We start from the raw sequence: 14,571 nt of genomic DNA on the forward strand, positions 1-14,571 counted from the left end.
GTGTGAATGAATGAAAAAAAAAAAACCACCCCAACTTGCCATCTTTCCTCTCCTCTCCCACTCCCCCCTCCCCCAACTAGAAGAATGAGTAATGAGCAAGGCGGGGAGTCAAACATCTCCTCATGCTTCTTTACAACGTGTTGATGCTGTTGCTGCGAAATCTTCAATGTTGTGATTTCAAGGAGACAGCTAATAGCTTTTGGAAAGCCTCTGCTTTGAGAACAGATTTTTTTTTTTCTCTCTTTTGAGAGGCATCAGTTTTTCCTAATGACATAATGCCCGGGTATAACCAAACTCAGGAAAGCCTGGTAATAAAAGCCATTTTTAGAAAACTTCCCAGCTGCTGCCGCCCCTGAGTTATCATTATGGTATCAGCTCCTACCTCCTAGAATCTGGCCAACAAATTAGCATGGCGGGGCTGCAAGTCATTGTCTCCGTCTGCCTTGCCCCCCATCGGTACACCCGAGATGTGTTCGTTATTAGAAGTCCCTCATCATCTTTGACCAGTCTGGCCTAAGAGTAAGGCTATGTGGCTTGGGGTGGGTGGAGTCCTATCCTCTCTGACCCATCGTGAGTGTGAAAAAAGGGGGAACAGAAAGATGAGCCCTTATCCTCTCAAGCAGTCAGGGCATTTTGATGGAAACCAGACTCTGCCATGATGAGAAAACCTGAAAGTGTGCCTAGCCTGCAGACAAATGGGAACCTTGGGGCACCTGGGTGGCTCAGTTGGTTAGGCGTCTGCCTTCAGCTCGGGTGATGATCCCAGAGTCTGGGGATTGAGTCCCGCATCGGGCTCCCCGCTCAGTGGGGAGTCGGCTTCTCCTTCTGACTCTACCCCCTTTCGTGCTTTCTCTTTCTCTCTCTCTCACTCACTCTCTCTCAAATAAATAAAGTCCTTTTAAAAAAAAAAAAAAGAAAAGAAAAAGGGAACCTAGAGAGAAGTGTCATGTGGTGTCCCTGGCATGATGTCTGGAAGCGCTTAGTCACCTCAGAGCACTGGGCCCCGTTAGATACCTTCAAACTTGGGTTCCCTACGTCACCAGGTAGCTTTTGGGCTTGTGGTTTGCTTTGCTAAGAATAAAAAGGGGAAAGAGTTCTCAGCCGTCTCGAGGTGTCATCCAAAAACGATAGCTCATTACACTGAATCGGGAGTGACAGTTTTTTGGGCTCTGCTCTCAGCTCAGCTGTGCCCTCCTGCTTGAACCTAAGGTAGGCTCAGCCTCTGGGCTGGAAACTTCTCGTGCTGTGAAGCAGAGGTTCTCAGTCACGCTGTTTTGGCTGGGAGGAGGTTCTGGGTCATTTCTTCCAACCGTCCAAAGTGTGCTGGCGTTTCACTTTGAAAAACTAAATTTGAGTGGATTTAGGGTTATCCCTGAATTGAGTGGATTTAGGGTTATCCCTATAATAACATCTCTCAACATTCCCTGACGATCCACTGTGTTTTTCTGAGTGGGGAAGAGTGTGCCTGGCATTGGGCGTCCCCATGGGAGGGGGGCATGCATGTGAACGCCACGTGTTACCTCTTGTGATGGGCAGCGGGACTTGCTTAGCCTGTCTGCCACCCGAACAACTGTGTCAAAGTCCCCAGGGTCTTCAGACCTGTTCTGGTGTATGCAGCTGCGTCATCAGAAACCCAGGCTTGGGTGGTAGGAGGAATGGGTGCTGGCCTTTCAATTCTGGCTTTGACTCCAGCCCCACAGCCTCCGCCACCCCAGCCAATTGTCATGTGGACCGGATTGGAAGAAGTGAAAGAAGTGTCTTGCCTAAGTGGAGAAGAGCATCTAGCCATCCCACCGCCCCCTACTAGGGATTTTCATGGCGGGGAAATAAGACTAATGAGGTCACAGCCTCCCCCTTGGCCTATGGGTGGGTCTGAAAAACGATATCAGATTGGGGGTCGGCAAGAGAAGGGAGTGAGCGGTCCTGTTGCATGCTTCTTCAACCCGTGCTCTGGTAACTCTCAAGGTTGTAGACTTTAATTCTAAAGATTGCTATGTTGGGAGGAAGCCACTCCCGATCGGGTTATTATCAGACAAGGAATCAACGGTGCTGACCGTCTCTATTTCACCAGGCTGAGGAGAACGGTCATCCAGCCTCCCAACTATAATGGATGTTCTGGAACTGAAATAGACTAATTCGCGCCAACTGGATCATCCAATACTTTAAAATATACTGAGGGAATTTTTAAAAGATTTTTTATTTATTTTATCTTTTTTTGTTTTTAAGATTTTTTTAAAATTTTTTATTTATTTGCGAGAGAGAGAATGAGAGACAGAGAGCATGAGAGGGAGGAGGGTCAGAGGGAGAAGCAGACTCCCTGCCGAGCAGGGAGCCCGATGCGGGACTCGATCCCGGGACTCCAGGATCATGACCTGAGCCGAAGGCAGTCGCTTAACCAACTGAGCCACCCAGGCGCCCTGTTTTTAAGATTTTTATTTAATTATTTGACAGAGAGAGACACAGCGAGAGGGAACACAAGCAGGGGGAGCGGGAGAGGGAGAAGCAGGCTTCCCGCTGAGCAGGGAGCCCGATGCGGGGCTCGATCCCAGGACCCTGGGACCGTGACCTGAGCCGAAGGCAGACGCTTAACGACTGAGCCACCCAGGCGCCCCAAGATTTTATTTATTTAAAAAGAAGATTTTAGAGCACAAGCGGGCAGAGTAGCAGGGCGGAGGGAGAGGGAGAAGCAGACTCCCCGCTGAGCAGGGAGCTGGACGTGGGGCCCGATTCCGGGACCCCAGGATCATGACCTGAGCCGAAGGCAGCCGCTTAACCGACTGAGCCACCCAGGCGCCCCTATACTGAGAGGAATTTAAGGTCGATACGAGAGGAAAGGTAGTGAATCTGAGAACAGACTCCCAAGAGGAGGCTTGAGAGTGTCTCTTGGAGTTTTCGGAGACTGGACATCTGACGTCGGGGGGCACATCCACCCGTGTTTCAGGGCAGCCCTGTCCTGCCGCCATCAGAGTCTCCTCCCTGGGCCCACACCTGCAAAGTGTCACCCCCAGGAGTGTGGTTGCTTGGAGGGTGTACCATCTCCCTGCTCTGCTCGACTCTCTCCTGGTCGTCAAAGCTGCCCGTCTCTCCAGAGCAGCGGAACGAGGGCCGAAGTCCGGCCCCACGATATCCTGCCCAAAATGACTGTCACTCCCGATTCAGTGTCATGAGCTGTCGTTTTTGGATGACACCTGGAGACGGCTTTTTGCCATTTAGCCACGAGGCAGAGCGCTGGCGGCTGCGGGTGGCTGGGAGGGCCCGGCAGCTAAAGCACGGTGGCCTTACTCTTCCCTGGCAAGATTTGGGCCCAGGAGTTAGGGACCTGGGCTAGTCGTTTGCCCCAGATCGCGAATGGGGTGAATGAGAACCGCCCCATAGGGCTGTCGTGAGAAGCCAACCAGAGCTGCTCGGCAGCACCCAGAAAAATTCCGCTCGCCGATGCTTATCTGAACAGACTTTGATGCCAGGTGCCAAGCGTGTGCCGGGAGGTGTCGGGAGCCCTGGCGGGCGCTGTGCCTTACCACGGGCAGGGACAGAATGACAGCGCGGTGAGGAAGAGGGGAGGCGAGTGACCCTGTCATCCTAACTAGCAGTGGCTTGTGGGGATAAATCTAACGGGCCCAAGGAAAGACAAAACGGGTTTGTTTTTTTTTTAATGCCTTTATTCTCTTCTTGGGTTTTTTTTCTCCTTTCCTCTCGAGCCCAGAGAAGTCCCCGGTCACCTCACACGCCCTCCTCCATCACTTTCAGCTGAGAGCCGGGGATGCGCCAGAAGGTTCTCTTTCTCACCTCGTCCCTCCGTCTAGCCCTCTGCCGTCGCTGCCCTCTGGCTCTTTGGTGTCACGTGGCTGAAGTCTTGGGTCTCGGCAGGAGGGGCAGCATTTGCCCAGAAAGCGCTTAGGGCTGGATTTGAGGTTCCCCACGTGTCTTGGGGTCCTGAGTGGGAATGAACCGTGCCTGAGGGATGTCCCTCCGACAAAGCCGGCTGGCAGGGGTCAGGGAGGCTCTGGCCCTCGTGCCCCATGTGTCGCACGCCCAAAGACCCTCACGTTCAGTCCCCTCCTAGGACTGATGCAACATTTCCGGCGGCCAGCCCGGCGCATCCTCCATATGCCCATAACCTCCTCTTTCCTGTGTCCTCGCTTCAGGCACAGTGAGTGGAGCGGGAAGGGGTGGAGGCGGTTGCTGAGGTGATGCTCTGAGAGCGGCCAACAGAGGGTGATGCGAGAGCCACCTCAGGGGGATGACCAAGCGCCTCGGGGGACTTGTGGGTGTCCTGGAGCTGAGCTCCCGATTAAGTCCTGTGGCTTTCCACTCTGAAGAACATTCTTGGGGGGCAGGTGCTAAAGAGAATGGGGAAGAAGGACTGGCTGTGACATCAGCGCGCAGATTAAGCAAACAAAAGACATTTGCTGTAGGTTTGCCAGAATCCAACCGCTTCTTATCATCTGGCCTTGTGCAAGCGGGTCGCCCCCGGGGGTTTGGAGCGCTCACCCCATCGGCTGCTCGGACCCGCTGCGTGAGCGTGGCAGCCCGGTGGCGGGTTTTGAAGCCAGAGAGACCCGGGTTCCATCCCTAGCTCTGGCCCTCACTGCTGTGTGCCTGCTGGCAACTGGACCTCAGTTTCCTCGTCTATATAATGGGGATAAGAATACCTAACTCACTGTGCTGCTGGAAAGAGCCCGCGAGCCGCATAGGCTGTCACTGCAGCTCATGCCTGTTCCATAGCTACCCCGACTGTTGGCGCAGTAGCTGCCGCCTCCTCTGTGAAGCCTGCTTTGACTTTGTGGAGTGAGCTGCTCCCTCCTCTGTCCCTCCGGCTCTTGGACCTCTGTTTAGAGTCAATATTATTATTATTATTTTTTAAAGATTTTATTTATTTATTTGACAGAGAGAGACACAGCGAGAGAGGGAACACAAGCCTAGCACACAGTAGGGGCTCAGTAAATCCGCGAGCATGGATGAGTCAGCAAATGAGTCCAAGTATCTGTGACGGAGGCCTGTTTCTCCTGGCGGGCGAAGAAAGCTTGCTCCGGTGGACTTGCCCTTGTCTGGGGAAAGGCCTTTTGGGTAGAGCCCCACCCGGGATCACCTGGTTTGTAAACAGTATTTATTCACGGGTTCCACTTGGCCAGGGGTCACAGGGTGCTGGAAGCCTTTCCCAAGCTCCCCACTACCAGCTGCAGGCAGTTGCCTTTTCTCTGATGCCCAAAACCTTCATCAGCCAGGCCTAGCCCCCCATGACCCTGCCAGCACCACGCTCATACCCCTGCTTGTACTTCGCCTTTCTTTCCTCTCTACTGTGTTCATGGCCCTGCTGCTGCCATTCAAGGAGTATTTATTAAGTACCTACTACGTGCAAGCCCCGGACCCTACATCTGAGCCCTTGGTCATGTTCTGTCTTACACGATTCCGCGCGTGTAATTCCGGTGCTCCCAATAAGACTGTAAGCTCCTAGGGGGTGAGGGAGTGTGTGCCTTCTACCTCTTTTGTCTCCCTTATGGCACTTAAAACAACCCAGCACAGCTATGGGCATGTGGGAAAATACCTGTGGACTTGACTTCTAGGCTCAAGAGTTCCGCGTGGGCTCTTGCTTCAAGGGAAGGATGAGAACAAGGAGCGCAGAGCTCAGTCAGCAGTGTGGTTATAGTACATAGCGGCTCCCGGGGCTCTCACACTTGGGGGAGGGGGCAGCGATCCTTTAGCCTCTCTACCCACACGTAGCCCCCCTCATCCCACTCACCCACCTTCCAAAGGCTTTCCCCCTCAGCACCTGTGTATTCTGAACAGCGCGCTCATCTGGGTATCTGCTCATTATTCGGCTTATTTTCCATCTTCGTCTGTTCTCTGTGTGTTTGGCCACGTCATTGAGAGTTTCTGAACAGCAGAAACTTGGACTGGGCCTCTCAGCCCCACACAGCGCAGAGCTTCAGAAATTCCTCTTGATGATGGCGACAGGGAGGGACCCTACCGCAGTGTGATGGGCCCGAGGCCCTGGAGCCGGCGCCTTTCTCCCAGAGCTCTGCTCTGAGCCTCGGCTTGCCTTCTGTTCCAGGCGCACCTGCCGTTCGCTGTCATCGGCAGCACAGAGGAGCTGAAGATAGGCAACAAGATGATGAAGGCACGGCAGTACCCTTGGGGCACGGTGCAGGGTGAGTGAGTCTCCAGGACACGGGGCCCCTCTCCCTGTCTCCAGCCGCTGTGTGACCAGGCCCTAGCTTGTCCCCGGTCTGTACTCATTTGCCTTGGGCGCCCAGCAGCTTGGGCCCCACCCCTGGATCCTCTGCTGGGAGCAAGCTCTCTTTGTCTCCAATGGAGAAAGCATTCCTAAAGCAAAAGCGAATGTTTTTGGAGCCAGGTAAGAAGGAATGTTCAAGAAAGTATGGGTATTGGCCCCGGGTGCCCCAGGGCACCAGGAGATGTACAAGAATATAGCAGATGAGTAGCGGACAACCCAGATAACCATCAAAAATAGATCGGATGAATTGCAAAATGTTCATCTAATGGGATACTAGACAGTGGCAAAAGTGAACGGATTATAGTTACTTGTACAGGAATGAATCTCAGAAACATAACATTGGGCTCAGTAAATCAAAGGATGCATGCTGTATGGGCGCCTGGGTGGCTCAGTTGGTTGGGCGACTGCCTTCGGCTCAGGTCATGATCCTGGAGTCTCGGGATCGAGTCCCGCATCGGGCTCCCTGCTCGGCGGGGAGTCTGCTTCTCCCTCTGACTCTCCCCCGTCTTGTGCTCTCTCTCTCACAAATAAATAAATGAAATCTTAAAAAAAAATAATAATAAAGGGCGCCTGGGTGGCTCAGTTGGTTAAGCGACTGCCTTCGGCTCAGGTCATGATCCTGGAGTCCCAGGATCGATTCCCGCATCGGGCTCCCTGCTCAGCGGGGGGTCTGCTTCTCCCTCTGATCCTCTTCCCTCTCATGCTCTCTGTCTCTCATTCTCTCTCTCGCAAATAAATAAATAAAATCTTAAAAAAAAAGAATGCATGCTGTATGATTCCGTTGATGTGAATTCCCAAAGGAGACAACACTGAACAAGATCTGTCTTTTTAGGAATTCGTACGTAAGTGGCGAAACCATAAAGTAAAAGGAAGAACGATAAAGCCCAAAGTCAGGATAGTGGTTAAGTCTCGTTTCAAGACCAGGTAGAGACACAAGGTACTGGTATTATTTCATAGGGTTGTAGATACATTGGTATTCAGTTTTTCTTCTTTATTTCTGTATATATATAATTATTACACAATTTCAAAACAGTTGTATATACACTCAGGAAACTTCCTTTTGTGGTCTGCCTGACCCGTGGTAAGTTACCCGTGGAACTAGTCAGTTCTGTGGATAAGGCAAGGCCTGGGACGCTGCCATGGCAGACGAGGCATCTGTCCTCCAAGTCTTCAGCTCTAAGCTGGGTCTTAGAGGGGCACCGTGTGCGAGAGGGCGGCTGATTCACTGTACGCTCATCGCTGCCATTGAGCAAACAACGGGAAGTGGGTGGGAAGTTGTCCACCTCACGTATAAGGCTGGCACGCCGGAGCCTCTCCAGTGATCGCTGGATTTTTCCATAGGTAGGACAAGACTGCTTATCGGAGCTGGGCTAGGTTTTGGTCTTCTCTGCCGTCTGGGGCCGAGATGCTCTGCTAGGGACGTTTTGTGAATGGTTCCTGGACCCATAGTCCTAACTGGGAATGAGTCTGTGGTTCCAGTGACTTCCTCCAATTTAGATCGTGCACACCTAACCAACAAAGGGGTTTTTGAAGGTTTTTTTGTATAAGTTGGAGTTCACTGTTCTGTTCGAGTGACCTTGGAGTCAGTCCTTCTGACCAGCCACCGGGGATCACTGTCCGGACTTGGAGGAAGAGCTGGTCCCGAGAAGTTGCCTGACTGATGTGATTTTTAATATTAGCTTATGTTCTATGGCAGCAAGGGGCTTTATTCCCAAGGCAATGGGTCTTTTTTCTTTTAATTGTTTAAAGTTTCACTTACTTAAGTAATCTCTACAGCCAGTGTACGGGGACTCAAACTCATGACCCCAAGATCAAGGGTTGCATACTCTTCCAATGAGCCAGCCCGGTGCCCCAAAGCAATGGGTCTTAAGCAGAGGGGTTATGTGAGCCCATCTGAGCTTTGGAAAGGTTACTCTGATGGCCACGAGGCAGTCTGCTGCAACTGTGGCCCACCCTGTCATCCCAGACCCCCTCCCTGCCCCCGCTCCCCTCTCCCGGCCCTGGAAGACAGAACCTAGGGTGACTAGGCCAGTTCATCATCTCAGACACCACTGTCCCCACATGGTCAGGCCAGACACCCCCACCACAACCCAGGGGACCCATGCTTGGAGGCACACAGCGTTGTATTCCAACTGGAAGTCCACTTTGCTATGATTTGGTCTCTATTTCTGTCCTTCTGGGCCACTGCCCCAAATGCAGACCTTTGCCGTACTCTTTTGACGGGGTGGGGGGGTTGTTCATTCAGGCCAGAAAGTGGGGTCCGCTTTGTCCTGGTCATCATTGCTGCTGCCAGGCCATTATCCATGCTCTAAAAAACACCTCCTTTGAAACTACGACCTGCCATCCAGGCGAGCCACACCTTGGTCCACAGCCCTCTCGGTCCCTGCCCTCTATAGATGTCCTAGTTCTTCCCTTTTATTCTTTGGAGACTTGGCATCTGCTCAGAGCCTTTGCCTCTCCTTTAGTTCGCCTGCACTTCAATCCCACCCGCAACTTGCTAGCCACGTAACCTTGCCTAACCTTACTGAGACCTTGCATGGGCTCTTTCCTGATCTGCCTGATAAATTCTGATTCCTCCCTCAAGAGTCATCTTAAGGGTTGCCTCTCTGGTGAAGCCTTCACTCCGCTGGGGCACCTTCGGCCCCCCTCTTCTGGGCTTGCACCGCATGGACCTCCATTTTGGTCATTTTTGCATTGTATTATACTTGCCTGTTTGCCTCTCTGCTTCCACTCCGCTGTAAGATCCTTAGGGCAAGAGTCCATGACGTCGTTTCTGAATTCCCGGTGCCCCACGCCATGCTGGGAGCAGAGATGCCACGACTCTTTACTGGACAGACGGCTGAAGGCGCATTCGCCATGAGCCTAAGTGTGGTGCGGAGCAAATAAACATTCCCGGGAGGGTCTGACTGGCGCATTTGGGTTGAGGTGCTACTGAATGTCTTCTTAGATGTTTTTTTATGGTCTTGCAGTTTTCCGTTACTGTGAGCCTTGTAAGTTTCTGCATGCGTTTTCCGTGGAAAAGTGAATCAGGAGGCAAATTCACAGGCTCCAGATACACGGGTGGAAGGGCCACGTGGCCGTGCGGCATCCGGCCTCTCGATTCGTCCTTTCCCGCCGCGTCTGGCCTCCCTTTCAGTGCGCTTTCGATCCCCCCTCCCCTGCCGTGCAGTCGAGAACGAGGCCCACTGCGACTTCGTGAAGCTGCGGGAGATGCTGATCCGGGTGAACATGGAGGACCTCCGGGAGCAGACCCACAGCCGGCATTACGAGCTGTACCGGCGCTGCAAGCTGGAGGAGATGGGCTTCAAGGACACCGACCCCGACAGCAAGCCCTTCAGGTACCCCGTGACTGTGGAAGGCTTGCGCGGGCCAGCTCCCCCGGGGAGGCGACACCCGGGTGCCGGGACCGAGGGCCGCAGAGCTGTCACCTGCCCCTCGCACTTGCCGCCCCCTCCGCGGTGGCAGGGCGGGCTCGGTGAGCGCCAGGCCAGGGAGGACGGCCAGAGGACCCCTGCCGCACACCCACAGCCACACACACACACACCCACAGCCACACACACACACACACACACACACACACACACACGTGCGCGCGCCGGCTGCCGTCAGCTGTGCTGGAGGGGACCCCTGAGCCGAGGCTTCGGCCCGCAGCCTGGCAGCCGTGCCTGTCCTCTGGCCCGCTGTCTTCTTCAGACCCCGGCTGCCCCTCCTTCCCCTTGTCAAGCCCAGATGACGGGACCGGGTAGCAGTCATTGCGCACGGGCCGGGGACCTTCAGGCTCTTCAGGCGCTGTCCTGAGTGTCTGCATTCAGGGGCAAGTTTTGTTTCGACCGCGGGCTGTTAATAATCCTTGGCATACTTCCCAAATCAGAATCGGAGATGCTTTCAGACAAGAGGAATGTTGTCGAAAGCAGTTTACTATGCCGACAGGAGCCAGAGGCCAGGTATCATCGTCGATCTGTCTACGTGATGCGGGACAGGAGCCCCACACTTGAAATCACCATGTGGTGTCCTTTATTACAGCTCAGGCCCCTCTCAGGAAGTGTCGGGCCTCACTGAGGAAGTGAGGGGGACGCTTGTGGGCCAAGAAGGCTGTCAGATGGCCCCTGAGATCCCGTAGTGTCTGTTCCCAGGACGAAGCTGGGCTCTGCGGGCACAGTGTGGCCAGTTTTGCAGGGAGGCCTCGTTCCAGAAGGGGGGACTCGCTCCCCTTCGGGGACAGGGGCTGCCGGAGCTCCTGGGGACGGAGGAAGTTGTGCTTACCTCTCTGGTGGGCCCTCTCTCAGTTTTCTCTCCTTCCCCTCCCACGGCTTTATTTGTTTTTTATTTTTATTTTTTAATCTTTTTTTTTTTTTTTAACATTTTATTTATTTATTCTGACAGAGAGAGAGACACAGCGAGAGAGGGGACACAAGCAGGGGGAGTGGGAGAGGGAGAAGCAGGCTTCCCGATGAGCAGGGAGCCCGATGCGGGGCTTTGTCCCAGGACCCTGGGATCATGACCTGAGCCGAAGGCAGACGCTTAACGACTGAGCCACCCAGGCGCCCCTTTATTTGTTTTTTAAAGACTTATTTATTTATTTGTCAGAGAGAGAGGGAGAGAGCCAACACAAGCAGGGGGAGGGGAAGGGGCAGAGGCAGAGGGAGAAGCAGGCTTCCCGCGGAGCAGGGAGCCCGATGTGGGACTCGATCCCAGGACCCTGGGATCACGACCTGAGCCAACGGCAGATGCTTAACTGAGCCACCCGGCGTCCCTCTCCCACAGCTTCAATCTGCATCTGTGGAGGAGGAGGTGTGGGTCTGCCTGCTCCTCTCTAGTCCCCTCCCGTCCTCCCACTCCATCCTGAACACCTGTAACCCGAGTCTTCGCCCTCTGCCCGGGCTCCTTTCCACATTGCAGGCAAACATGCTCATCCCAAAGAAACACTCCCTTAACTCCTCCTCGTCACCACCCCCTGCCCTTTCAAGAAGTTTGGCTCTGGGCACCTGGGTGGCTCAGTCGTTGAGCGTCTGCCTTCGGCTCAGGTCATGATCCCAGGATCCTGGGATCGAGTCCCACATCGGGCTCCCTGCTTGGCAGGAAGCCTGCTTCTCCCTCTCCCACTCCCCCTGCTTGTGTTCCTGCTCTCGCTAACTCTCTGTCAAATAAATAAATAAAAATCTTTAAAAAAAAAAAAAAAAAAGGAAGTTTGGCTCTGGTGGGAAAGAGGAAGAGTGGTTTGTATTTACTGGCTTCTGCCCCTACCGCGCCTCCGAAATGCCTCTCTCCTAGGTCAACAATCACATGCTCATGGCCAGTTATGATGGGGCCTCTGAGTCCCATCTTTTCTTATTTCAATGCATCGTTCGATATTCCTCCCCACCGCCTCTTTCCTGAAATTCTCTCTGCCTTTGGCTCTTCTCGCACTGGCCTGGCTGGGTCGGGTCCTTCTCTCTCTCGTCACTCCTTCTGGCCAACACCGGCAGGCTCCTTTTCCTCAGCTCACGCCTTTAAATGTTGGTGTGCCCCAGGGTTCCTTCCTAGGGCCTCTGTGTTCTCTTGGTGGCAGATTCTTTCTACGATCAGCCCTACTTACACCTAGAAAGGGATGAGTCCCCCGCCAAAATCGTACTTTTGAGCTCCAAACCCATTGCTCCAACTGCTGACCAGATATTCTCACTCAGACGTCCCATGGAGGACGTACCTCCAAATGCAGCTGTCTGAGCTTCAGTTCATCTTTTTCCCTCGTAAACACACCCCTTTCCCAGTGTTCCCTGCTGCACTTCATGGGTCCACCGTCCACCGGGTTGCCCGAGCCCAAACACCCGAATTATTTTAAGTCCTTCCAAGTCCTAGGAGTTCTGCTTCCCTCGCTGTTCCTTAAGTTCCCCCAAATCCTCCATCCCTACCAGCCCTTAACATTTAGATCCCATCGTTTCTTTTTTATCCTATTTCCTCCATCCCACACCCACCTCCTCCCAACTCCCCCCCACCCCCGCTCCCAGCAACCACTCACGGTTTATTCTCTGTATTAGGAGTCTGGTTTTTTTGTTTGTTTGTTTGTTTGTTTGTTTGTTTGTCTCTCCTTTCTCTTGGTTCGTTTGTTTTGCTTCTTAAATTGCACATATGAGTGAAATCACGTGGCATTTGTCTTTCTCTGGCTGGCTTCCATCACTTAGCCTTACACCCCCCCGGCTCCATCCAGATGGTGGCAAATGGCGAGATCTCTTTCTTTTTTCTGGCTTTCTTGTGGGACTGAGCGATCCCATCACTTCTTATTTGGATTGTTGGGAAGTCTGTCCTTCACGCAACAGCCTGAGTGGTCTTTCTCATTTTCAAATTGCGTGAAGTCAGTCCTCCTGCTTGAAACCCTGCAGCAGATAAATGACCAAGCAGGTAATACGACTTCCAGAACCCACTCTCTTCTGCCGGACTCGGGAACCTCGCCTCCCTCTACTCCACAGCTTCCACCGCCTTCTCCGGCCATGTTGGACTATGCGTGGCTCCCCAAGTACATCATCCTCTCTCCACATGTGCCCTTCCACCTGCTGCCCTCTTCGGAGCATGATTCCTCCTCTTCGTCACTAGGCTGACCCCTGTTGCTTTAAAACTGAGGCTGGGGGTGCGGAGGCTTGGCCCGGGCATCTCCCAGTAGACCATGAGTTCCTTGATGGTGGGCCCAGTGGCTGTTGGCTCTAGATGTTGAATGACTAGCAGAGTGTCGCTTCGTCCTGTGTCTAGCACACGATGGAGTCTCACCGAGTGTTTTTTGAAATAGTTCACTAATGTGGTCAGTTTCAGAGCCAGGACCTGGGAGCCCAGTGCAGAGGAAGGACCCAGATTAAGAGACAAGAGATCCAGCTTCTGGTCCCTGGCTCGCCCCTATCTAGCCATGTGGTCTTGAGCAAATCACCTCACCTCTCTGGCCCTCTTTCTTCATCTGTATAACCAGGGCAGAGAAACAGATGCTCTGAGTCACTTCCAGTTCCAAGTATCTTGTCAGTTCCTCAGGGCTGCCCCAGCCCCTGCAAGCAGCCCGTGATCCTGCTGTCACATGCCAGGCCGGCTGCCTGCAGCTTTGTGGTTCTGTTTTGGCACCTCTCCCAGAATTGGGGAGAGGGGGGATCGGGAGACCCAGGGAGGATCACTGGGGCCAGTTTTCATTGACGAGGAGCCATTCCAAAGGCAGGGGAATTAACCTGACCGTATTCGCAGCTTACAGGAGACCTATGAGGCCAAAAGGAATGAGTTCCTGGGCGAGCTCCAGAAAAAAGAAGAGGAGATGAGACAGATGTTTGTCCAGAGAGTCAAAGAGAAAGAAGCTGAACTTAAAGAGGCAGAGAAAGAGGTAAGTGTGACCCTGACTGCCCAGCAGGCAGGAAGAGGGGGCTGAGCTTGGACACAGCCAGCGGGAGCCTCGAAGCTTCCGGGCAGGAATGGGGCCCAGCATCAGCAGCCCTGCCTTGTCTGGCACCGAGGACGATATGAGACCGGTGTCTTCTTGATCCCTCATCCGCCAAGGCCGGGATGTGTTCTCATTCCATGTTACGTAATTCTCTAGAGCCGCGCCCTCCCATACTGCAGCCACTAGCCACATGTGTCTATTTGCACTTACACGGATTAAAATGAAATAAAATTTAAAACTCAGTTCCTCGGTCGCATCAGCCACATTTCAAATGCTCAGTCCTCCTGCGATTAGTGGCTACCATATTGGACAGCACAGCTCTAGAATATTTCCGTCACCGCAGAAAGTTCTATTGGGCAGCACTGCTCAAGAATCAAGACCTAAGTCCATGGTGTGGACGTTGATTTTTTTTTTTTCAGTTTCACTTTTCAAAAAGAAAAATGTCACCCACTACTTTTGGAGGAGACGTGAGGGGATCTCAAAGATAAATGAGTGAAAGGCCAACGAACAAGAGCCAGGTTAGAGCAACGGATGGCCACAGCTTCCACCACCCTACCCCAGGGGGCTAGTAGAAGCTGGTCTACACGGCAAGCCTGTCGTCCACCAGCCCTCACTAAGTGGCCGTCCCAAATACCTGTGAGAGCCGGAGACCTGCCCTCCTCCGTGATATGTTTCGAGTGCTATGGAATCCTAAATTCTCTCTAGAACCCTCAAAAGAAAGTGAGGTTATGCTTGTTCTGCTTAGTATTCAGGGTACTTTATCACGTTCTGGTTTGTTAGCACAGTGGTATGCCGGAACCTTCTTACCATTCTCCTTTGGGTGTCTGGTTCTGTTCAGGGCTAGCTGAGTCTCCCCTTGGTCAAAGCTGAGGTCTCTACACTCAGTCCGTTTTATAAAATCCTTTCATCTCCTTCCATGTCTGAGGACAAGTATTTTCTTTGACCAGCTTTG

General features: G+C 53.1%; 1 protein-coding gene across 7 annotated transcripts in view; it reads left to right on the top strand.

The window, feature by feature from the left end:
- The window catches only part of SEPTIN6 (septin 6), a 64,127-nt gene that overhangs the window by 39,286 nt on the left and 10,270 nt on the right, over nt 1-14,571 (top strand). For all 7 annotated transcript variants that reach the window (XM_031037012.2, XM_081808327.1, XM_081808326.1 and 4 more), the window contains exons 6-8: nt 6,053-6,149; nt 9,405-9,573; nt 13,430-13,562. In XM_031037012.2, coding sequence (XP_030892872.1) covers nt 6,053-6,149; nt 9,405-9,573; nt 13,430-13,562 — 399 coding nt within the window. The remainder of the gene's footprint in view (nt 1-6,052; nt 6,150-9,404; nt 9,574-13,429; nt 13,563-14,571) is intronic.

The sequence above is a fragment of the Leptonychotes weddellii genome, chromosome X (assembly GCF_054177405.1).
Source record: "Leptonychotes weddellii isolate Sample4059 chromosome X, ASM5417740v2, whole genome shotgun sequence".
NCBI lineage: Eukaryota > Metazoa > Chordata > Mammalia > Carnivora > Phocidae > Leptonychotes > Leptonychotes weddellii.